General features: G+C 41.1%; 1 protein-coding gene across 3 annotated transcripts in view; it reads left to right on the top strand.

Annotated features, from left to right (window-relative positions):
• Positions 1 to 18,831, top strand: part of prdm6 (PR domain containing 6) — a 66,288-nt gene extending 47,457 nt beyond the window's left edge. For 2 of the 3 annotated variants that reach the window (XM_064297228.1, XM_064297227.1), the window contains 3 exons: positions 5,411 to 5,753; positions 14,194 to 14,370; positions 18,507 to 18,831. In XM_064297228.1, the coding sequence (XP_064153298.1) occupies positions 5,411 to 5,753; positions 14,194 to 14,370; positions 18,507 to 18,621 (635 nt within the window). In that variant the 3' untranslated portion in view covers positions 18,622 to 18,831. Of the gene's footprint in view, positions 1 to 5,410; positions 5,754 to 14,193; positions 14,381 to 18,506 lie in introns of all 3 variants that reach the window. The other variant, XM_064297229.1, reaches the window with a different exon arrangement.
• Positions 18,832 to 21,907: the final 3,076 nt, after the last annotated feature.

The following is a 21,907-nucleotide window of genomic DNA, read 5'->3' as shown; positions in this document are numbered from 1 at the left end:
CCATTTGGAAAAATATTATTTGTCCTTTACCGAAGGCGAGTTGAATTTATGACATAATGGCTCCTTGTAGCTGCTGCAATTATAGGTGTTTATGCATAAGAACTTGAGTAGGACTTTTCATTGAAAGTATAGCAAACATTGGCACTTTTAATTTCGAAGTCTACAAATGATTTACAGGGGGAAAAGTAGTTCACCTTCATGAAACGAGCGTCTGCTTGAAAGCAAATTCAGAGTATGAATTAGTAAGGCTCTCAGTGAGCAACGAATGGAACAGTTTTCAGTACCAACCAGTGTTCTGCACCATACTGTTCCGTCTGGCCTCTCTGAAACTTATTGGCTAGTGGAGGACCTGGATCCCTGACAGAACCTGATGGAATTCTGTTTACATGTTAAACATTTATTACCTGTGTCTGGTTAAAAGTTTAGGCCACTGCCTTTTTATGTTAACCTTCATTCCCAAACTGTTAAGTACCATTTCATAAATATGGAACGGTAACTAAACCCTCACCCACCAAACCCCGGTACTACTAGCCACACCCAATGCCCCCCCCCCCCTCCTCCACCCCCACCTCATCAAAATTCAGTAAACAATGAAGAAAGTGGTGTGGAGTCTTCAGACATCAGCAAATTTGGCTTAAATCAATAGTCCCACGCGTGGCCTCCTATGAGGAGAGCGTAGCACTCGCCATTTTGATTTATGCATCACCGTCACATGACAGGGGGCACCACAGGCAGTTCTGTTTAAAAAATGAACAGCTTGGCTTACCGGTGCTTATGGCCCTAATACATTTCCTCTGCTGTGACTTTGTCATAGCAAACCCGTAACCAATTTCAGAAACACTATAACATTTCAAGGCTTTCAGACCCTGTCACTGTCCCATCCATATCTATGGCTCTGCAAAAGCTGTAGCAAGCTGCCATTCCCCTGACACCATATCCCACCTAACTGTCTAAAGCTGTCAGTGAAAACCCATTAGCCTGAATGTGAATCTCTTTTTTTTCCCCCACCTGATGAGCAGAATCCCTTTCTGGGAATAAAAAATAAAAAAAAGTGTGACCGGGGTTTAATTGCTAAATTGCTGTTACTATTGATTGTGACTGTCCCTTTGTAACTGAATGGGACGTGTTTCAAGATGGGTACGCTGCTTTGCTCCGACAAGACTCTCATTCAAATTAGCATATTTGGCCAAACAAATATTTGGCAAACACAGTGGGTTTGCGCACAAGCAACTGCCCTAATTTTGCAGCTGTCGGAGCTGCCTTGGAGTTTTCATGAAATTGGCGAATACTGGGAGAACACTGACATTGGAAGTTTCAGCGGAATGCGTGTGAGACGTTTAGCCGGGGTTTTTTCTTCTCCGTGCGTTCTGCGAGCGGTACCGTGTTCTCCCTGAAGCTCCAGGAGAGGTGATGACACGAGGCCCTCTCTCAGCACGGAGCTGCTGTGGATCCGGGAACCGCCAGATGTTCAACCGGCCATTCGACCGGGACCCGCTTCACGCAAGAGACGAGATTCCCACCTTTTTTTTTTACAGAATCTCCCACTCTCAGATGGTTTTAAAAAGAAAATGTATTCTGTAAAAAAAAACATATCCGTCTTTAAATAAAAATAATGAAACATTTAGTACAATTAATTGGAAATTAAAATCATTTCAACCATAATTTGGCATGCCTGACTCTACTAATTAGCAGCTCAACGAGATCTCTAGCTGTTGAATGAGGTGTGGCTTTGTTATGGTTATAATGAAATCCTACAGTATGATAGTGTAGATTTCCTGGAACAGGGTTGGCTATCGCTGCTTCAGAATAGGGAAACAATGTCTTGTAATGTGTAAGGAGCTGGTCTTGCAACCTTTAAGGTTGTAGGTTTGATTCCCAGCTGGGACACTGCCATAGTACCCTTGAGCAAGGTACTTAACCTGCATTGCTTGAGTATATACCCAGCTGTATAAGTGGATGCAAGGTAAATGCTATGTAAAAAAAAAGTTGTGTAAGCCGCTCTGGATAAGAGCATCTGCTAAATGCCTGTAATGTAATGTAATGTCGCTCTGGGTAAGTTTCTCTAGATAAGAGCGGCTGCTAAATGCCTGTAATTTAATGTAATGAGACTAAACCAGAAAGGCAATAGCAGTCAAGACAAGGGACGCCTGAATCGCGAGGTTCCCCCATTTGCTTCATCGACAAATAATGGGCCATAATGGCCGAGCAGCGTGTCAGCGGGACGCACCTCACCCCGGGATCACAGACCTCAATCAGTCAGCTCAGGCGCGGCAGGCCTGACAGTGAATGGAATGTGACAGGGATCCAGCATTGTTCCCCGTGACAGATGGAACCATGGAATTAAGACGGCCATTTTTTTTTTTAACCATCTTCTTTTCTTTCCCCCTTCTCCAGTTTTTCTAAGCGCATATATATTGATGGATGTTTCTAGCGGTGCTATCGTGCTATCGTGCTCGCTCTCCGTCGTCTTGTTGAGAGACGCGCCGCGTCCTGCCATCTGGCCGCGCGCTGTGTGAATCCCGGCGAACGTTGCGTTGAGAGCGCTCGCTGTGCGTGTGCCAGCGTTTCAACGTTCAGACTGCCAGCTACAGTCTGTGTGTATCCTGCAGTGATACAGATAAATTAAATGTAAAATTGTTTTTTTTTTTTAAAAACAAGCATAGCAAATGCAGCAATCCCTGAATTTGCATGTGTGCGTGTGTGCGTGTGTGTGTGTGTGTGTGTGTGTGTGTGTGTGCATGTGTGCCTGCGTGTGTGTGCGTGCATAGATTTGTGTGTGTGTGTGTGTGTGTGTGTGTGTGATAGGGTGGGGTGGTAAGATGGGGGATCTAGTTAAATATGTTGCAACAAGATGGGGGGTTTTGTTAAAAGTATTGCAGTGAGATAGGGGTTCTGGGTCCATATTGTAGTATTTATTTATGTTCAATAAAAATATTAGGGCGGGTGGGATTCTCAGTAACAGACGTAATGGAAACAGGCCATACATTCTCCTTAGAATAAATAGTAGTATATAATGTAAGATGGTCAGTGCGTCGGGCAGCTAAAGTAGAAGAGTTCTTGTAGGCCGAAAGAAGTTATCTATGAATAGACAAAGGAGTGAAAGGTAAATTTGTTATAGTAGTAATGTCAAAGACCCTTATACACAACAAAGCATTAAATCAAATCTGAGTACATTTTACGCTGACAGATTATGTTTTATCCCCTTTATACTCATATAAACTCTGTTAAAAGTTGGGGGGAAAAAAAAAAAAAACGCGAAACATTTCACTTTGTTCTGAGAAAGCCCAATACTGTATGATGTTTGCTCTGGTTTATGTCTTTAATTATAGCGTACTTACTTAATCAGGTTCATGTTGTGTTTGTACAGGAGACATAATAGGCATACACACAACAGCCATGCGTGTGTGTTTACTATGAGCCACATTGCTGGGCCATCCAGAAGAAGAAGAAGATAATGTTAAAGGAGCCCTGCATTGATGAGGAGTATTCACAAAACTCCATCTCTTTTATAATCAATGCTGCTGTTAAACTTGAGGATATCTACAGCATGTTACAGAGAACATGTCATTTCTAAGGCATATTGAAAAAAGTCTGCCATATGTTCTGTTTGATATATAATAACATTTTTAGTCAAAAGTTATTTATTTATTAGCATGCAGGTGACGCCCAAGTCCAGATGATGAACATGTATATTATGTTCTTTACAATGGATGCTATCCTTTTTAATTTTCTTTATCCTTTTTGTATGTGGAATCATGTGCACTTTTTCAGGAGTTAACTTGAATCTGATTCCTTAGCATTCACAGACATCAATATTATGTGCAGAGAGATAGAATTTACATTTTATTACATTAGACGAATTAACTTTATTAAATAAGAGAGCCCTGCTCGAGGTCCCACAGGTATCGTGTTACAGTTCTGTAAATTTGTGTTTCTGTACGCTGCATGTTGCAATACAAAGAATGCGGGATGCGGTTCGTCCACAGCTGAATTATTATGGCTTTGACTTCTTAATATAGTCAAAGTTGAATGTGAAACAACGTTGGAGAATCCTCATGTGTTTCTTATAAGAGCGTTGAAATAAAATGTTCCCCTCTTCGCAGCTGGTTATGCTTAAAACGCATCAAGCATAATTCTAAGTGACCCGGTAGCTAGCAGAGGATGATGTGGTACTGCGGGGTCTTAGTTTATCATGGCCCAACACCACCTCGATGGTACTCAGCTTCAATGATTTACGCGGTAGAGGGACTATATGGCTTTCTTTAGAAAACCAAGAAGACACGGATATACAGTTGTAGGACGAAAGCCGTAAAACTTGCTCTCTCAATCTCAAAGCTCAGAATTAACACAACCTGATCTGTTGACGACCGTTTTCTCTCCTGCAGACTAATTGCAAACAGATTTTTTTTTTTTTTTTTTTTGCTTATGGTGTGTGTGTAGCAAAATTAATTGAAAATACGCAAGAGGTTTAATGCAAATGTCGATAACGGCCACGGGCAACTTACAAATGACATAATTATCCATCTCCGCATAATATCAGTATAAGATCAATTTAGCATGTTTGCATGCCACAGGAGACAAATGATGTAAGAATAGGGGATTGCCATTTGTCAGCATACGGCACACATGCAAGGGTTAAGATAAAAAACATACTAAAGCAAAAAAAGTGAAATCTGTGCTGTATTAAGTAATGTAATGTACTGTATAATGAATGCAACATTTTGAAGACAGTTTTTGTGAATTCCAGGACTGCGTCAGGAATAATGTTACAATGATTTACCCACTCGTCCATTTCTTACCATTAGAGTTATAGCACAGGCCACATAAACCCCTGCATTTATCTGGCCCACCATAAACGCAGTTCTAAAACTGTCTCTGTGAAAAAATAAAATGCAAAACAAGGAAACCATCAAGCTTTTTGTGAGACCCAGTATTAACATTTTCACCATGTTTTACCATTTGCATACCAACTTTTACCAAGTTGAATGCATTTAGTTTTGGTTGTTTTTTTGATAAAAATGGCTAATATTAGGTTAGCTTGCTCATCTTTTATTGGGACGAGCTAGGTACCTGAACTGGCTAGAGTGTCTACATATAGGTCTGCCTGTACATTTGCCAGTACATTATCAGCTAATCATTACATAATACATAGCTAATTCAATTTTCTCACATAAGTATTTGTCCTTAACTTTGTCATAGAAATAAATGAGTGTTTGTTTTTTTTTTCTTTTTTTTTTCCTTCTTCACAACAACTAACATTTGCCTTTATTTGTAAATCAGATTAATCCGATTTAAAGACAAGCACTAATTTCCAATATCCAGGTTCCCCATTAAATGAAGCGGTACAGATGTTGATGAAAAAAGCTGAAATTTATAATCTGTTTTTTATTTTTTTGTTTTTGCCCTCCAGTAAACGTCCCCGCCACAGTCATGGAGGCCATGTCCCGGCAGGAGACGCTGCCGCCGTTTGGCAAGACGGGCAAACCGCCGTCGGCGGTCCTGCCGCGCTCCATGGTGTTCCCCCACTCGCCCTGCGCCCGGAGCTTCTCCATGATGGACAAGCCCGGCCAGACGGAGTCCGGCTACAACCAGATGAGCGCCAAGAACCAGCGCGTGCTGGCCAGCCCCACCTCCACCAGCCAGCTCAGCACCGAGTTCAGCGACTGGCACCTGTGGAAGTGCGGCCAGTGCTTCAAGACCTTCACCCAGCGCATCCTGCTCCAGATGCACGTGTGCACGCAGAACCCCGACAGGTAAGCGCACCCCCCCCCCTCAAAACCTTCACCCAGCGCATCCTGCTCCAGATGCACGTGTGCACGCAGAACCCCGACAGGTAAACCACCGCCCTCCCACCCCCCCCCCCTTCAAAACCTTCACCCAGCGCATCCTGCTCCAGGTGCACTGTGAGTTTTCTTCATCATCATCATCATCATCACCATTCAGTTATTATTGCTGTTGTCTTAAAGCCATTCAGGAGAAATGTCCTTTTTCCTTTTTTGCATCTTTTTTGCAATACAGACTTAGATGAAGATCTGTAGGTCCTTAAAGATTAGGGTTGCTGTGGTCTTCAAACCATTCGGTGAAGACTAAACCTCAGATTCCAATCACTTTTTCCTCCAGCCTACTTGATACCTGAAAGATTTTGGCAAGCATTTTTCAGGTACTTGGACGTAGAGGACTATGAGAATAAGTAGATATGATTTGAACCGTACGTCAATTCATAAATTCAGAAAAGTGACCCAAAACGACACAAAATGGAGGTGCTCTGTCTGTAGTGTGCATTCAGGGCAGCCTCGGTCATCACCTTGTGAACGGCTGGCCTGTTGTGGTCGATACGCTTGTCATATTTTACACAGATGGTGATTAGAAGTATAATAGCGTCGTCAAGTGACAAATAATGACAGCCGTGTTAATTATTTATTACCGTAATGCATCCTAATTATAGGTCCATTAGGAAACCACATAAACAAGTTTGCTCTTTCAGCAATGTCAGATGCGCAGAAAAGAAAGAAAAAATCCATAAAATGGAGTTGTCAGCCCCAAATATCTGCTGGTAATTAAACCATTTTGATAGATAGTATTGGACATATGACTTTGTGCATTGGTTTAATTTTCCCAAACCGACACAATGGTAATTAGAAAATACTGATCCATGGATTGCGGTCGCGTGTTAAAGTTCATTAAGTAGATTTCATAACTTCATTACTTTGGCGTAGGATTATTACAGAAAGTGTTTTGATTTTGGTGTTTGGTGTCTTAGGAATTAAAGCTGTACCAATACAAATACAGCAGTAACGTGTATGTATATTGCATTCTTGCAACAAAGGTAGATGAAACAGAGCCAAAAAAAGGGCTTTTCCAATCTTTGTGAAAGTGTGTCGGTTACAGGTGTAATTTTTTGATGTGCCTTTCACAAAACGTGGATTAATATATTGTGATCCGATCATTTGTAATGTGCTGTTTTATTGCAACCAGTGTTTAGACATTGGTGATTGATATCTAGTGTGATTGGTTGGTCATGAGTGTGATTGCTTGTCTCCATAATATACAACCTCTACACGTGCCACTACATGGCACATGCATAGAAGTATGTTGGCTTTCCTCTTCTCATGTAATCCCTGACATTTATCCTACTTAGAAGTAGGAACCACTGTTATGCTACAGTTAAGACAGCGATTCGGTGTTAGTTCCTTGTAAGACTCGAACATAAATGGTTACTTTCACTGGAAATCCAGCTCACTCATTTTAATTTGATCTGGATGTAGCTCCACAAACGCTGACTAATTTTTTTTAGCACACGCAGTCACCCACAAGCACAATCCCGGCACAGATAAAGTTCCCCTTTTTGAAGAGTCTGCTTGACTATCGGTGTGGTCTGGTGCTGTCAGGCCGCTTTCAGGGTTCAAATACAGTGTGTAACATCTCTGAACTTAATTAAATACGGTGGGGGGATGTATTGGAAATTTTTGCTTAGCACTATTTTTCTACAGAGCATTCGAACCTATAAATCAGCCGCAGCTGTCAGAAAGAAATACCTACCCTAACTGTGATGCGGAGGAAAACAGATGCCACTTATTCAATAAACTAATATTCATACAGAAGAAAAATGTTGCCTGGATACCCAGGAGTTGAAGTCAATGTGAGTGTTTGTCAATATCCAACTTTATAGCCCTCGGTCGCAGATAAAATTTAGCTGAACAAGGGAATCGAGATCTGGCAATATTTGGAAGCACAGCCCTTTGCACACAGTAAATGATCCAATACATCTATTTAAAAATGTTCCATACCGTAGTTTATGGCTTTTTTGGCTTATACATATTTATTGATATGTACTTTATATGTAAGCTCATCCGAAGATAAATTCCCATTGTATATTACGACTTTAGAAAAACCCTTGTGCTGACTGCTCGCTTGGATTTACTTCAAAGACGGCCGCTCAAAAAATGTTTTTAATATTTATTTCCAGTACGACTACTTTCGCGTAAGTTAAATTTTGGCCTTGACAGCGAAATCACGTTTTTAAAAATCGGACTTGACTGACGCCCGGCCGTTTGCGTAACTATGGCGATGCGGCACAGCTGAAATGGCATAAGTAAATGCAGCCCGGGTGCACTTCTGGTAGTATTAAATTCAGGATGCGGAGGCTTGGAGAGAGAAGCAAGTCTTTGCTGTAGGCTGGCCACAGGTTGGACTTGAGCAAATGGTCACTCAGCCTTTTGGGGATGGAGTGTTCCCCGCTAACCATCAGAAACCTGGAGCAGTGGTACAGTGGGGGGGGAAGTAGCGACCAGGGCAGGAAAAATTACAGGAGCCCAGATGGAGCGGCAGGGAACTGGTCTTGTAACCTAAAGGTCACAAGTCAAGGTACTTAACCTGAATTGCTTCAGTATATATCCAATGTTGTGTAAGTCGCTCTGGATAAGAGTGCCTGCTAAATGCCTGTAATGTAATGTAATGGCAACATAAGTGGTTTGTTGCTAACTGAGCTGCATGGTATTGTGGAAATGGTGAAAAAACACGGATGTTCAAAAACGTACTTACTAATTTAATTGGAAATCGAAATGGAACTTTTTTAGCGAACGGCAACGCAGAATTTATATGGAATTTATTTAAAACAATAGGCCTCGTTCCACTTGCTTTTTTTGCTTTCTCTTTTTTTGTTTTTTTGTTCCATGCCCAACCAATGTTTACTGCCCAGAAGGCTCAGCCTCCCACTGATGCTGGTATTGATGTTAGTCACATGTGGACCCAGCCATGCGTGAGCGCCGTGTCGCTGTGGAATGAATCATCATGCTGTTTTAATCAGGTGTGGAGCGTGGACCGCGAACGGGGTACGGGTCTTTATTTCCGTCTGCTTCCTCCGCCTCCGCCGCGGCGGCGGCGAATGTTCGGCTCGCTCGCTGTGATCAAAAGCGGCGCACGGCACCGTACATTTCCACTTCCTGCCCTTGTCCTGGGTTTGGCCGCCATGTTCCTGTGAGCAGTTTGGGCCATTTTCAATGGGCGGGAATGACATGGTATTCCACGTATGTCAAGACCTGTATTGTAGACTGAACTGATGGAAAAGCCCTCATTATGGGTTAGAGTTTAATTCTGAGTTAGTTACACTGGATCCTGTCTACGTGCAGTTTTGTCTGTATTTTGCTCGTATCTAAGAGCTATGTGTTTAAGTTGATTCGCGTGAGTGTTCATGGTTGAGTTTTTGAGGGAACGAGCTGGGAAATGGCGGTTTGTAGCAAGTGATGGGACTCAGTAATGAATATTTCAATACCCTTAATCAGTGGTGAGCGACCAGCATCCTCAGGGGCTGGATTGCAGCTGGTTTATTGCTTCCCTTCAGAAAAAGAAAAAAAACTGCTGATTAAGACCTGCAATGACGGCGAATTGGACAATGAATTCAATTATGTAATTAAAATTATATAATCAAAAGAGAAGCCTGAAACATCTGTGGGACATTCATGACCAGAGGTGGTTCTACCTAGGCACATGTGGAATATTAAAAGAGCATAGTCATATTCTTAGCTGCTTATGCTCAGGCATCTGGGCGGCCTCCCAGACTTTTCCATTGTGAAACTGTTCTAATGGTACAGCGTTATTGAATTAAAAATAAAGGTGGCTGCTGAGGAAGAACAGTAATGGTTTACCGTCTCAAACCCTAATAATGACCAAAGAGAGTGCCTTAATGGGCGTTAGCGTCCGCTGTGTGGGTTTGAAGTATTGCTATTTTATTAAGTGTTCAAGTAAATTGTATGGTCTGCAACAGAAGTGTTTTGAATATATTAAATAGATGGCGCATCAATAGGCTTTGAAAATGAACCAGGGTGTTAGGAGACCTGATTAAGGATTAAGGAACGCCTTTAAGCTCTGCCAAGTCAGGACGTACGTTGTGGCAGGTGCTTCGTTCTTTTCACCAGGTGGTGGCTGAAACCGTGTGCTTGTGTGAGTGATCAGGAGAAAGCCATACTGGATTAAATCAGTCACTTGTTAGATAAAGACTGGGCAAATTATGGTTAAACTGAATCTGGGACGTGGCCAAAACAGATTACGTTCTGTAGGTTTATTCTGCTCATGGAAAGGAAAGCCAGATGTGGAAAATAGCTAATCTGCTCTCTGCCTTTGTGTTTGGGTTTCGGGTCATAGAACTGAGTCGAGAGTGAAGGTGTATGCACATCCATACAAAGTAAACGATAAGGATAAATATAACTCTGTGTTCTCACTGTTGTTGGGCTTGAATGTAATGTATTCAGGTCATAGGGTCATACAACTAACTGTGATAAGTCTTCACAAATTAAATTAGGGTTGTTTAATTCATTGGACAGACTGAAAGTGTGTGGGTTTTTTTTTACATTAAATGATACCAGGGTTTACCGTAAATACAACTTTTGCTGTAATTATGGACATTAAACATGTCTTACACATAGTGGCTTTTCATACAATAGTCACAGTTCTAACCAATTGATTTGAAATTAAAATTAAGTAAGATTTTCAGATGCAATCACGATTCAATTTTGCCTGTTATTTTTTTATTCTGTCTCACAAAAATAGATTTTTAGGACTAAAATGTTGCAATAATAACTCACAGGAAGTCCAGCTCTGCCTGTATGAACTGAGTTACTTAGGTCTGTATTTCCTGTAGTTTTTTTCTTTTCTAGTGTTGTTTTGTTTCACTCATCTTTCTTTAATTACTGTAATTTCCAAATGAGTGCCAGTATTTTACCACCAGCTTTTAATAGTTCAGTCGATACCAAGAAACCAAGACCCTTCGATATGCTGTGTACATATTTTCAGTAGAGTAATTTTGTATATCATTGATCACGTATTGACACGTTCAGCGTAATGATTTATGACCACAATGTTCAAGGGTCATCCTTTTATAACTTAATTTCTCATTTATCATTGCGCTTAAATAACCAAAGGATGGAAATCAAGACAAGCTTGTCCAGTCTTGCCCATGAGATTAATGTATGAATTTTAACAAACTGTCATTTGAAATAATGTTTTTTTTTAAGTATAAAAGTTCTGAATGACTGTGTGTTACTAGTTGATATGAGCCTGTTGTAGTGGAATATGCATGTTGCAGCCCCCCTTTCAACACTGAAGGGAGGAGATATTGCACAGCTCACCAAAACTCTTTAAGCTAATAGGGGGAAAGGTTTGTGCGCGGTCCAATTAAGGTAACATTTCTGGAAAATATCTAAAGAAAACAGGTTTCTGGTGGTTTCGTTGTGACATTGATTCTTTAATAGTTCCCACAGCAGCGGCCGATTACCGATATTTGAGTAAATACTGTGAGGTAGATGGTTGAAATAAATCTTGTGGAAACTATTTACCGGTTTAAGATAAATATGCCTGGGCAACCAAGCTTCATGACCATTTCTCATAGTATCTCAGTATGAGTTTTACTATCATACAACCGTACTTTTTTTATCACTGACTGCATAAAAGGTGGTCTAAGGTGTATAAACTGCTAAGAGCTCATATTGCATATTCACAGCATTGAACAGGTTAGCAAATTGGTTTGGGTCTCATCAGATACCCTATATTGTTATAGCACCACTTAATAAAAAGATTTGCTAAAGGTGATGTTATTCAACTCAGTACTGTATATAACCGTATTTCACCTGGCCAATGCAGTTCATTTCTGTGAACATAACCAACATTTTGTTTTTTCCAGTACTGTGAATCCATTGTTGGATAAAAATACTTTGTATGGAATTAATTATGAGTCACTTATCTCTGTTTGAAAAACTAAATAGCCCCCCCCCCCGCCCCTCCCCTTTCCCTCCTGCCCAGCTTGCCCCGCTCCCCGCAGTGCACAACTACAATCTAATCCACCACCACCACCTGCCCCCCCTCCCCCCCCACCTGGTCCACTATCTGAAAATAATTACCCCAAATGAAATTCAGCTTAAGACAACTGCACATGAGTGTGTGAGTGTGTTTGTTTATGTGTGTGAGTGTATGTGTGTGTGTGTGTGTGGACATACATGTATGTATGTGTTTGTCCACATCTTTTTCTATGCATGTGCACACATGACCTGTGTGTGTCTGTATGTGTTGCACATATTTACAGCTGTGTATGTGTGTCTTTATAAGTGTCTGAGCGTGTGTGCCTGTGTGTATGTGTGTGCGTGTGTGTGTCTGTGACTGCAGGTGCTTTGGTTGTAAAGGACTTTATCTACAGGGTTCTCCCAGGCTCTGTAATAAACAATAAACTGGCATTAATCACGCAATGTGAGGGTAATAAACAATATCCGCGCATTAATCATGTAAAAGCATCCATAATCAATGCCCCGCTTCATAGAAAAACTCCTAATAAATTGTGTTCTTAGTCACTGAGGCAGAGGCATACTTTAAAAAAAGGATCTGAGGAATGATCAGGGCTCTCGGTGGAATAGACCTCTCCGTGCTGTTTTGCCTGTTCTGAAATTGTGCAGGACAGGTACACACCAGTAGTGAAATGTAAAGCTTGTTTTTCCAGGTGTAAATTGCTCTTCAATGGCCAAATGATCATTTTAAGTGTCAGGTTTCCCGAATCTGAAAAGCATTAATATTCCCGCTGATGTAGAATTAAACTCGAGTTCACCCTTCCCTTTCTCAACCCATTCAACTTAAAAAAAATATGAACTGCAGAGATATTATATGGACTAAATACATTTGAATATTCTCAATCGTATGAATGCTGCCTTCCATGAAATGAGAAAACTTCTAAGTCGTTAACATTCAGCAGTCAATGTATCATGCAGGCAATATAAACATCTGAAGCCCTAATCATGGCTTATATTAAAATCTGCCATTTCAATTTCATGTATATCATTGCTCGGCCGTTATTTTAAATCCAGCACATGGACTCCCAACCCCCTGATTCATTCTACTGCACAAAGAGCACCTTAGGAAATACAGGCTTTGAAACCAAGAATCAGGAATGAACTTTTTTAATACCTCTGACATTACTCCACATGTGCAGAATGAGACTGAGCCCTGCTTGGGTATGCAACGTAGAGATCTTGGTTTGTCTGTGAGATTATCTTGTGTTTATAGCTACTGGGATACCAATGCACTCCCTCCTCTTTTCAATGGTTGTTTGAACTTTCACCTCAAAGTTCAAAGTTCAAAGTCCGGTTCTCATAAGGTTCTCATAATGGCATAAAAAGCAGTGTCTTGTGGAAATATATATACATATATATATTTGTACAACCACCACACTTCACAACTCCAGAAAACTGAACATTCTTTAGCTTGCAGTTGCAATGCCTCTTAATAAAATGTTACTAATGGTACAGAATCCTAGAAGCCTAAAAGAGAACAGGAAGGACTTACTACTATTCCCTCATCATAATTTATGATTAAAAAAATATATGATAATTCACGATTCCCTTTTCTACACAAAATTTTGTTTTGCAGTACATCTTAAATACAGTATAATTGCTATTTTAAATTGCTAAATGACTTCCTCAACTGTTTTCATAAATGCAAACTGTTAAAAATTTAATTTGGCATTTATTCAATGCCTTATTTTAATGTGAAAGAGGTTGAACCTATAAAGGTGTAGTTACTCTTATTAAAACTGGAATTGAGTTTATACCAGTAGTACAAGATATTGTCAAAATAATATTGTTTAAAAATTGATATTTGAACACGCTTGAATTGAGGTGAAAAAGATAGCCTTTCCCTTGTTATTATTCAATGTGCAACTTACACTTACCAAAACTTCAAGCTTGCAGATTTCTCTCGTCATCCATCCATGAAAAAAGACATAACTTGTCTTTTCAGATTTATGTAAAAGCATAAAAGCATAAATAACTTGTGTTTTCACAGTGTGTAACTGTAAAATAATGTGATTAATGTAACTCAGTTAAATTGCCACTTGCTCTAATTGCTCCTGTACACCATTCCTTTTTAGCATCCAGATATCAATAGGTCCTCAGCTTTTCATGAGTGGCTAGGAAGAGTGACAATTAACACCAGTCATTAGAGCTCCGATTGCAAGATGGGAGGGTGGGGGGGGGGGACCCGAAACAAGCACACAAGCCCCGCCCCCGCTCGCCCCCCCCCCCACAGACGCGCGCACACACAAATTGACGGATGGGCCCGGTCATTGGCCGCGCCACGTTGTTGATGAGGTTGGTGTTGCCGTGGTAACCCCCATAACCCCCTGCTCCCCCCCCCCCCCCCCCGTGTTGTCCCCGGCAGGCCTTACCAGTGCGGCCACTGCTCCCAGTCCTTCTCCCAGCCCTCGGAGCTGCGCAACCACGTGGTGACGCACTCCAGCGACCGGCCCTTCAAGTGCGGCTACTGCGGCCGCGCCTTCGCCGGGGCCACCACGCTCAACAACCACATCCGCACGCACACCGGGGAGAAGCCATTCAAGTAAGTAACAGTGAGTACCTACCGATTCCTACACCCCCCCGACACCGAAAACCCAGCTAGCGTCGCGCTCGGTTCATCCGCGAACGACCCGGAAGCGGAAACGGCCAACTGCTGAGTGAACCAGTGAGCATGTGCAGTACTGTGATGCCCTCACTGTCAGCCAATCAGAAAAAAGGTGTTTGCATAATTTATTATAAATGGCAGCCTTGCAGGTACTGGCTTGCAGTTTGGCTTGGTTAGGTACTGCCAATGAAAACCAGGTTTCTACTGAAGAAGAACCAGCAAATGGCAGCTGTAGATCTCTTCCCCACTCTACTGTTTTGGCCACAGTGCTGGGGGAGATAGATATCCTTTTGACAAGACTTTTAACTAAAGAGCTAGACTTCACTGTTGTCAGTGAAGATCCCATGGTGCTTATCAAATAGAGTAAGGATGTTGACCTTTGTCCTGACGTTTGGGAAGGGCTCTGGATGTGGATACAGTACCAGAGTGTCACTGGTCAACAGAGCAGGGCTTTGGGTCAGCACCCCTAGCTATTATTTAGTGAAATGGATTTCCTGAATTGATCCCAATTTAACATGCTCATCTCAGATTATTACAATTAAGGTCTGAAAATGAAATAAATAAATAAATAAATTAGGGCACTTAAAATCACTATGATAATGGTCATCATAATCCTAACCGTAAGACCATTTAGACCAATCAGAGCCTGAAACATTTGTATTATATAAATATTTTTAATATAAATGGATGACCTAGCTGTGTTTTGTCATGAACCCATAACCCCGATAACCTAAGTATATACTACTGTGTACATATCCTCCTAAGACTGGGTGATTAATATTTGTCCCCTGTAGGGGACATTAGTTTATGGTCATAATCTCAAGAACCATACATTCTACTATGCTGAAACCTGAACTACAAGGCATATTCAACAAAAAAATTAATAAACAGTGTTTTTGAAAATATTTTCTTTGCAACATGTTCTTGTCGTCCAAGACACTGTAAATTTAAATAAAAAAATAAAAAATTCTTGAAACTTTTTTTTCTGCCAGGACTTGTGGGAGGATATGTATGTTCCATTTTTACACTCAGTAAATAAACTCAATACAATTACAGACTCATTCTCTTGAGTGAAGCTTTAAGTCTGTCTGTACAAAATGGCTGTACCTTTTTACTCTCAGTGTTACTCTATCTCTCTCTTTCACTTTCTCTGTGACCATCTCTATCTTTCACTCTCTATATGTAACTCTATCTCTATCTTTCACTCTCTCTGTGTGACTCTATCTTTTACTATCTCTCTGTGACTCTATCTCTATCTTTCACTCTTTCTCCCTGTCTCTATCTTTCACTCTTTCTCTCTGTCTCTATCTTTCACTCTCTCTCTCTGACTCTATCTCATCTTTCACTCTTTCTCTCTGTCTCTATCTTTCACTGTCTCTATGTGACTCTATCTCTATCTTTGCGCTGCAGTTTTAGCCAGTAGACCCTTTAGCAAGAGCGCTTAGTCACGCAGATCCATCCCAGCATATTTCCCACTGTCTGATTGATGTTGTGTGAGATACAGTGTAAATAGATTTCTGTAATTAATTGAATAAGTTTAAGGGTCACAGCGGATAATAGATTTCTTTTAATTTAATGGCCGTTACTTACGCGTGACCTTGTTGACTCCAATTTTTTTCAACACCAAACGTCTGTCATGTTTTCAATAAAGCCACCATGCAATTCTAATTAAAGCTATCGGAGTGCTTACTGTAACCATATTTGTTGTGCCTACAAAGGGTAAATCCTGTCACGTAATAGCAAACCCCGCGATCCATCATCTTCAAAACGTCATTATGGCCCTGCAAAGTACGGGGAAGGGGGTCAATTTGCCATAAAAAACAATCAAAATAGAGAAATTAATAGTTAAAACAAGCGATAATATGATGCGTTTTGAAAATTTTCAACCTTGAATTCAGGCTTAATATATGCTCCAGGCAAGCTTATTAGCATGAATTAGACTGTACATATTAAGCGGACAGAAGAACACGAGGGCCTGACCCCCTTGTTATTGTTACAATGATTAACACTATTATTCCATCAAATGTGGGCCTGACACAAAATCTATGGGGAATGAATTTTAAACATTGGGCCTCATGTTTAAAAAAAAAAAAAGAAAGAAAGAAAGAAAGAAAGAAAAAAAAGTCCCGTAATTACGCCTCTTAAAATAAATGTTTATATCTCTCTGGAATTAAAGAATGGTTTGCTTTTGTTTAGCACAAAAATGGCCTTAAATTATTTACAAGAGCAGGAGATGGAATATGAAATCAATTACTCTCTGACCATTTTACGAGTTTTCATGTTGCTCTAAACCCAATTGCCGGTTCCTCGCCCCTCGCCCCCCCCCCCCATATTGAATACAACACAGTTCTTCTCTGTGTTTCATTGTTAATGCCTGGACAAATAACAATACAGTTCCCTTTTCCCTTTTGGGGAAAAACAGACACAGATACCTGTAACCATACATAATCTAGCTACATAAATGTGCTCCTAAAAATACAGGATGCGATCGTGTGGGAAAAAAAAAAACTTGATAGCCACTCTTCTTCCATGCTTAGAAATTGCTCTAAAATACAGTGTAGGGACAACCCACACAGGAGCAGTAGAATTTAATACAGTATATCTATTACAAGCCTGTATGGTTGTAAACCCTGTGATAATATTTCTCGCAGAAGAAGATTGTGGTGAAGACTGATGCAGTTGTTGCCATGGTCGCAGTGCAGGTGTCTGTGCAGGTCACAGTGCCAACGAGTCACAGTGTCACCCCCGGACCCTGTCAGCGGCCCAAGGCCCGCGGTGCCACGGGGGGTGGTTTGTTTGGGACGGGCCAATCCAGTAACAAATCAGCTTTCTAATAAGCAATCAGCGATACACAAATGTGTCATCAGCACTTCAGATGCTCTGGAGGGGAAGGGGAGCACAAAGACATTAATGAATACACCGCAGAAATCTTTAGCCGATCAATACGGCTGAGTTATTTTCATTGAGCTGATATGCTTGATAGATTAAAGCTGGCATTTCACGTTTGTCAAGATTGCAGAATAATTTTCCACTGCAAAGCATCACTTAGATAATTCTGGACGATGTCTGCAACTTTGGCCTTTCGACTGGTCTGCAGTCTCCTTCAGCGAAGGCTTTCTCTGTGCCTGAGATCTCTAAGTAGTAAGGAACAGAGGAGAAACACTCTGTACTCACACAGTTTATACCCATACTCATTCTCCCTCGCACTTACATACATACATACATACGTACGTTCAGGCACATAGGCAACTTACCTGTATCGGTCTTTAATTCAGGACTAAATAAATTTGCTGTGAATGTTCAATAACTTAACAATAAAGTAATTAGAGATTTCAGTCTTCAATCACCATGAATATTACCAGGAGGCTGAAGATTAGTTTTGACTATCGTACTCTGTCAGGTTGAAATGATATCAGAGGAAATACAACAACAGAAGGACTAGGCAAAGAAAGCCGTTTAGAGACACCAAAGCAGATAGAATTATAGAGAGACCCATTAAAATGATGTACTAATATTATACTACTGACCCCCGCCATTAATGAAATATCTTAAGCAACAAATGAGTGAATAGTAAGCACTGTGAAAGCTTGTAACCATCGTCGTGTACACGTATGGTAGCCAGGTGAATCAGAGGTGTCCCACAATGCACCCTGTCATGGCCTTCTCCTGGGGGGCCAATGGGGGGCCGGTGGGGGGGGCACCAGGAGAGACGGTCCCTTTGATAGCCGGCCTAGCGAAAATCTCTTTTTTGTTGGGCGTCTATTGGAAGTGACAACGGCGCGGGGCCTTATCTGGACAGGCGACCCCCAGGGAGACCCCCCAACCCCCCCCCCCGGCGGATTATTGACAGGCTCCCGCGCTGCGAGGCTTCGCGGCCCTTCGCCCATCATCGGCGTCAAGGCTGGGGGGGGGGGAGCAGGCGCCAATTACAGCCCTCCAGCCCCCGCCAGGTTACCGGCCGCTTTCAAGTGTCGGTTGCCATTAGGACGGTGGGGTGGGAGGGGCTGGGGGGGGGCGGGGTCACGGCGTAGCGGGCGTTGGGGCGCTGAGCGATGCGTCTTGTCTTTGTGCAGGTGCGAACGGTGCGACCGAAGCTTCACGCAGGCCACCCAGCTCAGCAGACACCAGCGGATGCCCAACGAGTGCAAGCCCATCAGCGAGAGCAGCGAATCAATCGAGGTGGATTAGCTGATTGACTGGGCCCGGAATTAAAAAAAACCCGCACGGAAAAAAATCATGATTAAATGTCACGGACACTTAAGCAAAAACCAAAGATTTCCTCGGAGAAACTCTCAATCAGCCGCAGAAAACCAAAAGCAGTAATAAAAAATAAGTAAGATGTTAAAAGATATTGATCCTGGCAGAGATAAGAGGCTGGGATTTGTTGGGATCAGAGGGGTGGGGGGTGGGGGGTGGGGGGGTGGGGGGGGGGGGGGGGGGGGGTGGGGGTGAAAAGGTTGTGGGGTCGGAAAGGGGAAAAAAGATTATTTATTTATGACTGGGGACCCCAGTGCTTTAGGTGGAACTGAAAACTGGGACTACAAAGAAACCAAAAACCCTCTGTCTTTAGCTTTGTATCTCAGTTTCTTATTCTTTGTAATATAATACCAAAGGGAAAGGACTGTCGGGGTGCTGTGTCGACGCCCCTTCACCCAGAATGCACAACTTCTGTCAAATCGCACCGTTTCTACAGCATGATTTTTAAAGGGGACAAATTGCTTCGCCCTTCTCGTTTTGTCTCGATGTGATAACTTCAGCCGCAAAAAAAAAAACAATTCTCGACATAAAATGTAAAAACACAAAGATATTTATCTTCCATTGCTCTCTTATCATGTTTTGTGCACTTTTAATAATCCTAACTAATTTAAGATTTTAGCACAATTCAGTGCTCCAAAAATGTAACGACGGAGTGTATTTAAATGCAAAATGAAAATAGTTTTGTGTAAAAAAAAAATATAAGAAATACTTAGCTCCGTGTGAACAACTGTACCGGTGCCAGTGTTGTTAGAAGGAGAGGAGGGGAGTACTCTGTTTTTGTCAAGAAAGTGAAAAGGCTCGGCTATGGCACTAAGCTATATATTTCAGATAATTCCTACGTGAATTTCATGCAATTCTATGTTGTCATTGTGCTTTTTTAACAATTTTTATTTCATTTTGAAGGATCTAGAGTGTACATAATATCAATGTGTCATACTTCTGAGATATGAAGTAAACATTACACATACAAAAAAACTTTATATTTTGCCTGAAATGGGAGAATTATACCATTTAAGTGATTTTCTTACAAAGCAAATCAGAGTCTTTCTCTGTGCCAAATGTTGTTGAATCAGAATGTGTGTCATACTCTGTTCATTTTGAATGGATTTTTTTTTATTGTGGGACTAATGATTTGAGTTCAGATTAGCAAAGCGATTTGACTCAGATTCATTTTAAGCAGTAACATGTCTATGATAATCATCACATCCACTGTATATGAGAAATAACTTTGATTCTGAATTGTGTGTTAAACTCTAAGATTAATCAACATTTGACTCTTGTTTGCATGATTTCAACATATTGCCTTTTTTAAATAAAATGGGCCAAAACCAAACTGTTATTCCATGAAAAATAAAGTGCTAAATCTGTTTTGATTATTTTGAGAATTTGTAAATTTAACATATGCCATGTATTATTTATGTGAAGATTATTTGCTTATAACAAACACACACCTGCATTTATGCATTCAGCAACATATTTCAGTGTATTTTGTGTGTCTATGTGACTACTGGCAATTCAAGTACTACAGATCCGATTCAAAAACAAGCATTAAAAAATAATAAATAAGTGTTTTTGGAAGGGGAGTCATTACTGAATTTGCAGTGGTCTTCCAGCATGCTTAGTTGGACAGTGAAACAGGTAAGCACAGAACACCTGAGTCCAGATATCCAGTTTCTTCCCAATGTCATCAGACAAAATCTTGCACCAGAGTGAATATAACTACAGTTGCAATGACAAATGTGGAATTCTACAAATAGCGTGGCATAATTATTATAATTTTTATTACAAAATAATTATTGCATTATTATTATGGCAATAGGCAATATCATACCATGCCTATTATGGAGTTACATTCATCATTGAGACATTGGTGTTGCTATTACTAAAAATAACCTTGAGCCATTAGAACACAGCTCAGCTATGATGTTGACATTTCTGTAGTAACAATTGTAACATGCAGTAAAGATGTTCTAAAATATCCCTTTATCAATTAATATCAGTGTGATATCTCTTTTTTGATCTGGGCATTTAATTAATTGACCCAGATGGCCCAGCTGTTTTGGTCACACGTTGGAGACTTACTTACACTTACTTTACACTGATGTCCAAGTGACAGGTTATATTTATTATATGGACTTTATTCATTTAATTTCTTGTTAAAGACATTCTTTTTTTCCTCAGCTGTGAGAAAAAATATGTTTTCAAAAAACCACAAATGGCAATGTACTACCTATTGAGATAAAACAGAATAGACTTAAGGGTCATACTACTGCTAGCTATCTTAACAGTAATCTTTCACTCACGCTAAATTTATCTCAATCACTCTACATTTCCAAGTACTCTTTCAACACAATTATAATGAAGACCTGGAGTATGAAATATACATTTTAAACAAACTTGTTTAAATAAATAAATCATTAACCCACAGAATAGTGATTTGCCTTACTGCGATGTTAGAGCATCATGTACCCAGCTTGCCTATAAACCATCCTGTTTCAGAAAGATAACGGATCAAAAATAAATAAATCATACCCTGCTGACTGTCTTAATCCCTATTAACAAGATCACAAATTAGCACCAGGAAATTGGGCCTTGAGAAAATGCACACACTGGGATGGTGGCTGCCTTTAAACTCTTAATTATTAAGGAATACTGATATTTCCCGACATTCCCTGTGATTTTTTAAAAAGTGTACATTTAGTGTACAGACTTCATTTGAAATTCACAGTTTTCCCCCCTCTCAGTCAAGTGTCCATGCGATGCACCGTATGAAAAGAGCATATAGAGCTGCTTCTGGACCCAGGCAATGGAGAGGCTTTTTTTTTTTTTTCTGGAGAAGGCGGTAAGATCCATCTTTGGCGGGCGGTGATGTATCAGTTCCGCGGCGGGGTTCGCTTCCCGCCGCCGGCCCCCGCGGCGCGTGTGCGTGGGGTCACGTCCCCCGGCTCCTCTGTTTCTCCAGCCCGGGCAGCTGTCCGGGGGTTATGGATCTGACCCGGGGAACGTGAACTCGCCCGAGCCCACAGCCGGCTCCCTGATTTATTAGCCCGAGCGCACACACCTTTCAGACGCCATCTTTATTTTATTTTATTTATTTATTTTATTTCTCCTAAGGCCTTGCTGAATTTGTGGAATTAAAATTTGCCGGGGGGGTAAAACAAAAGGCAAAGCAGCGGGTTCCGTAGACCTCTCCTAGTAGCCCGTTTGGGTCGAGCGT

This window comes from Anguilla rostrata, chromosome 10 (assembly GCF_018555375.3).
Source record: "Anguilla rostrata isolate EN2019 chromosome 10, ASM1855537v3, whole genome shotgun sequence".
Classification (NCBI taxonomy): domain Eukaryota; kingdom Metazoa; phylum Chordata; class Actinopteri; order Anguilliformes; family Anguillidae; genus Anguilla; species Anguilla rostrata.
This window is presented reverse-complemented; position numbering and strand designations above follow the sequence as displayed.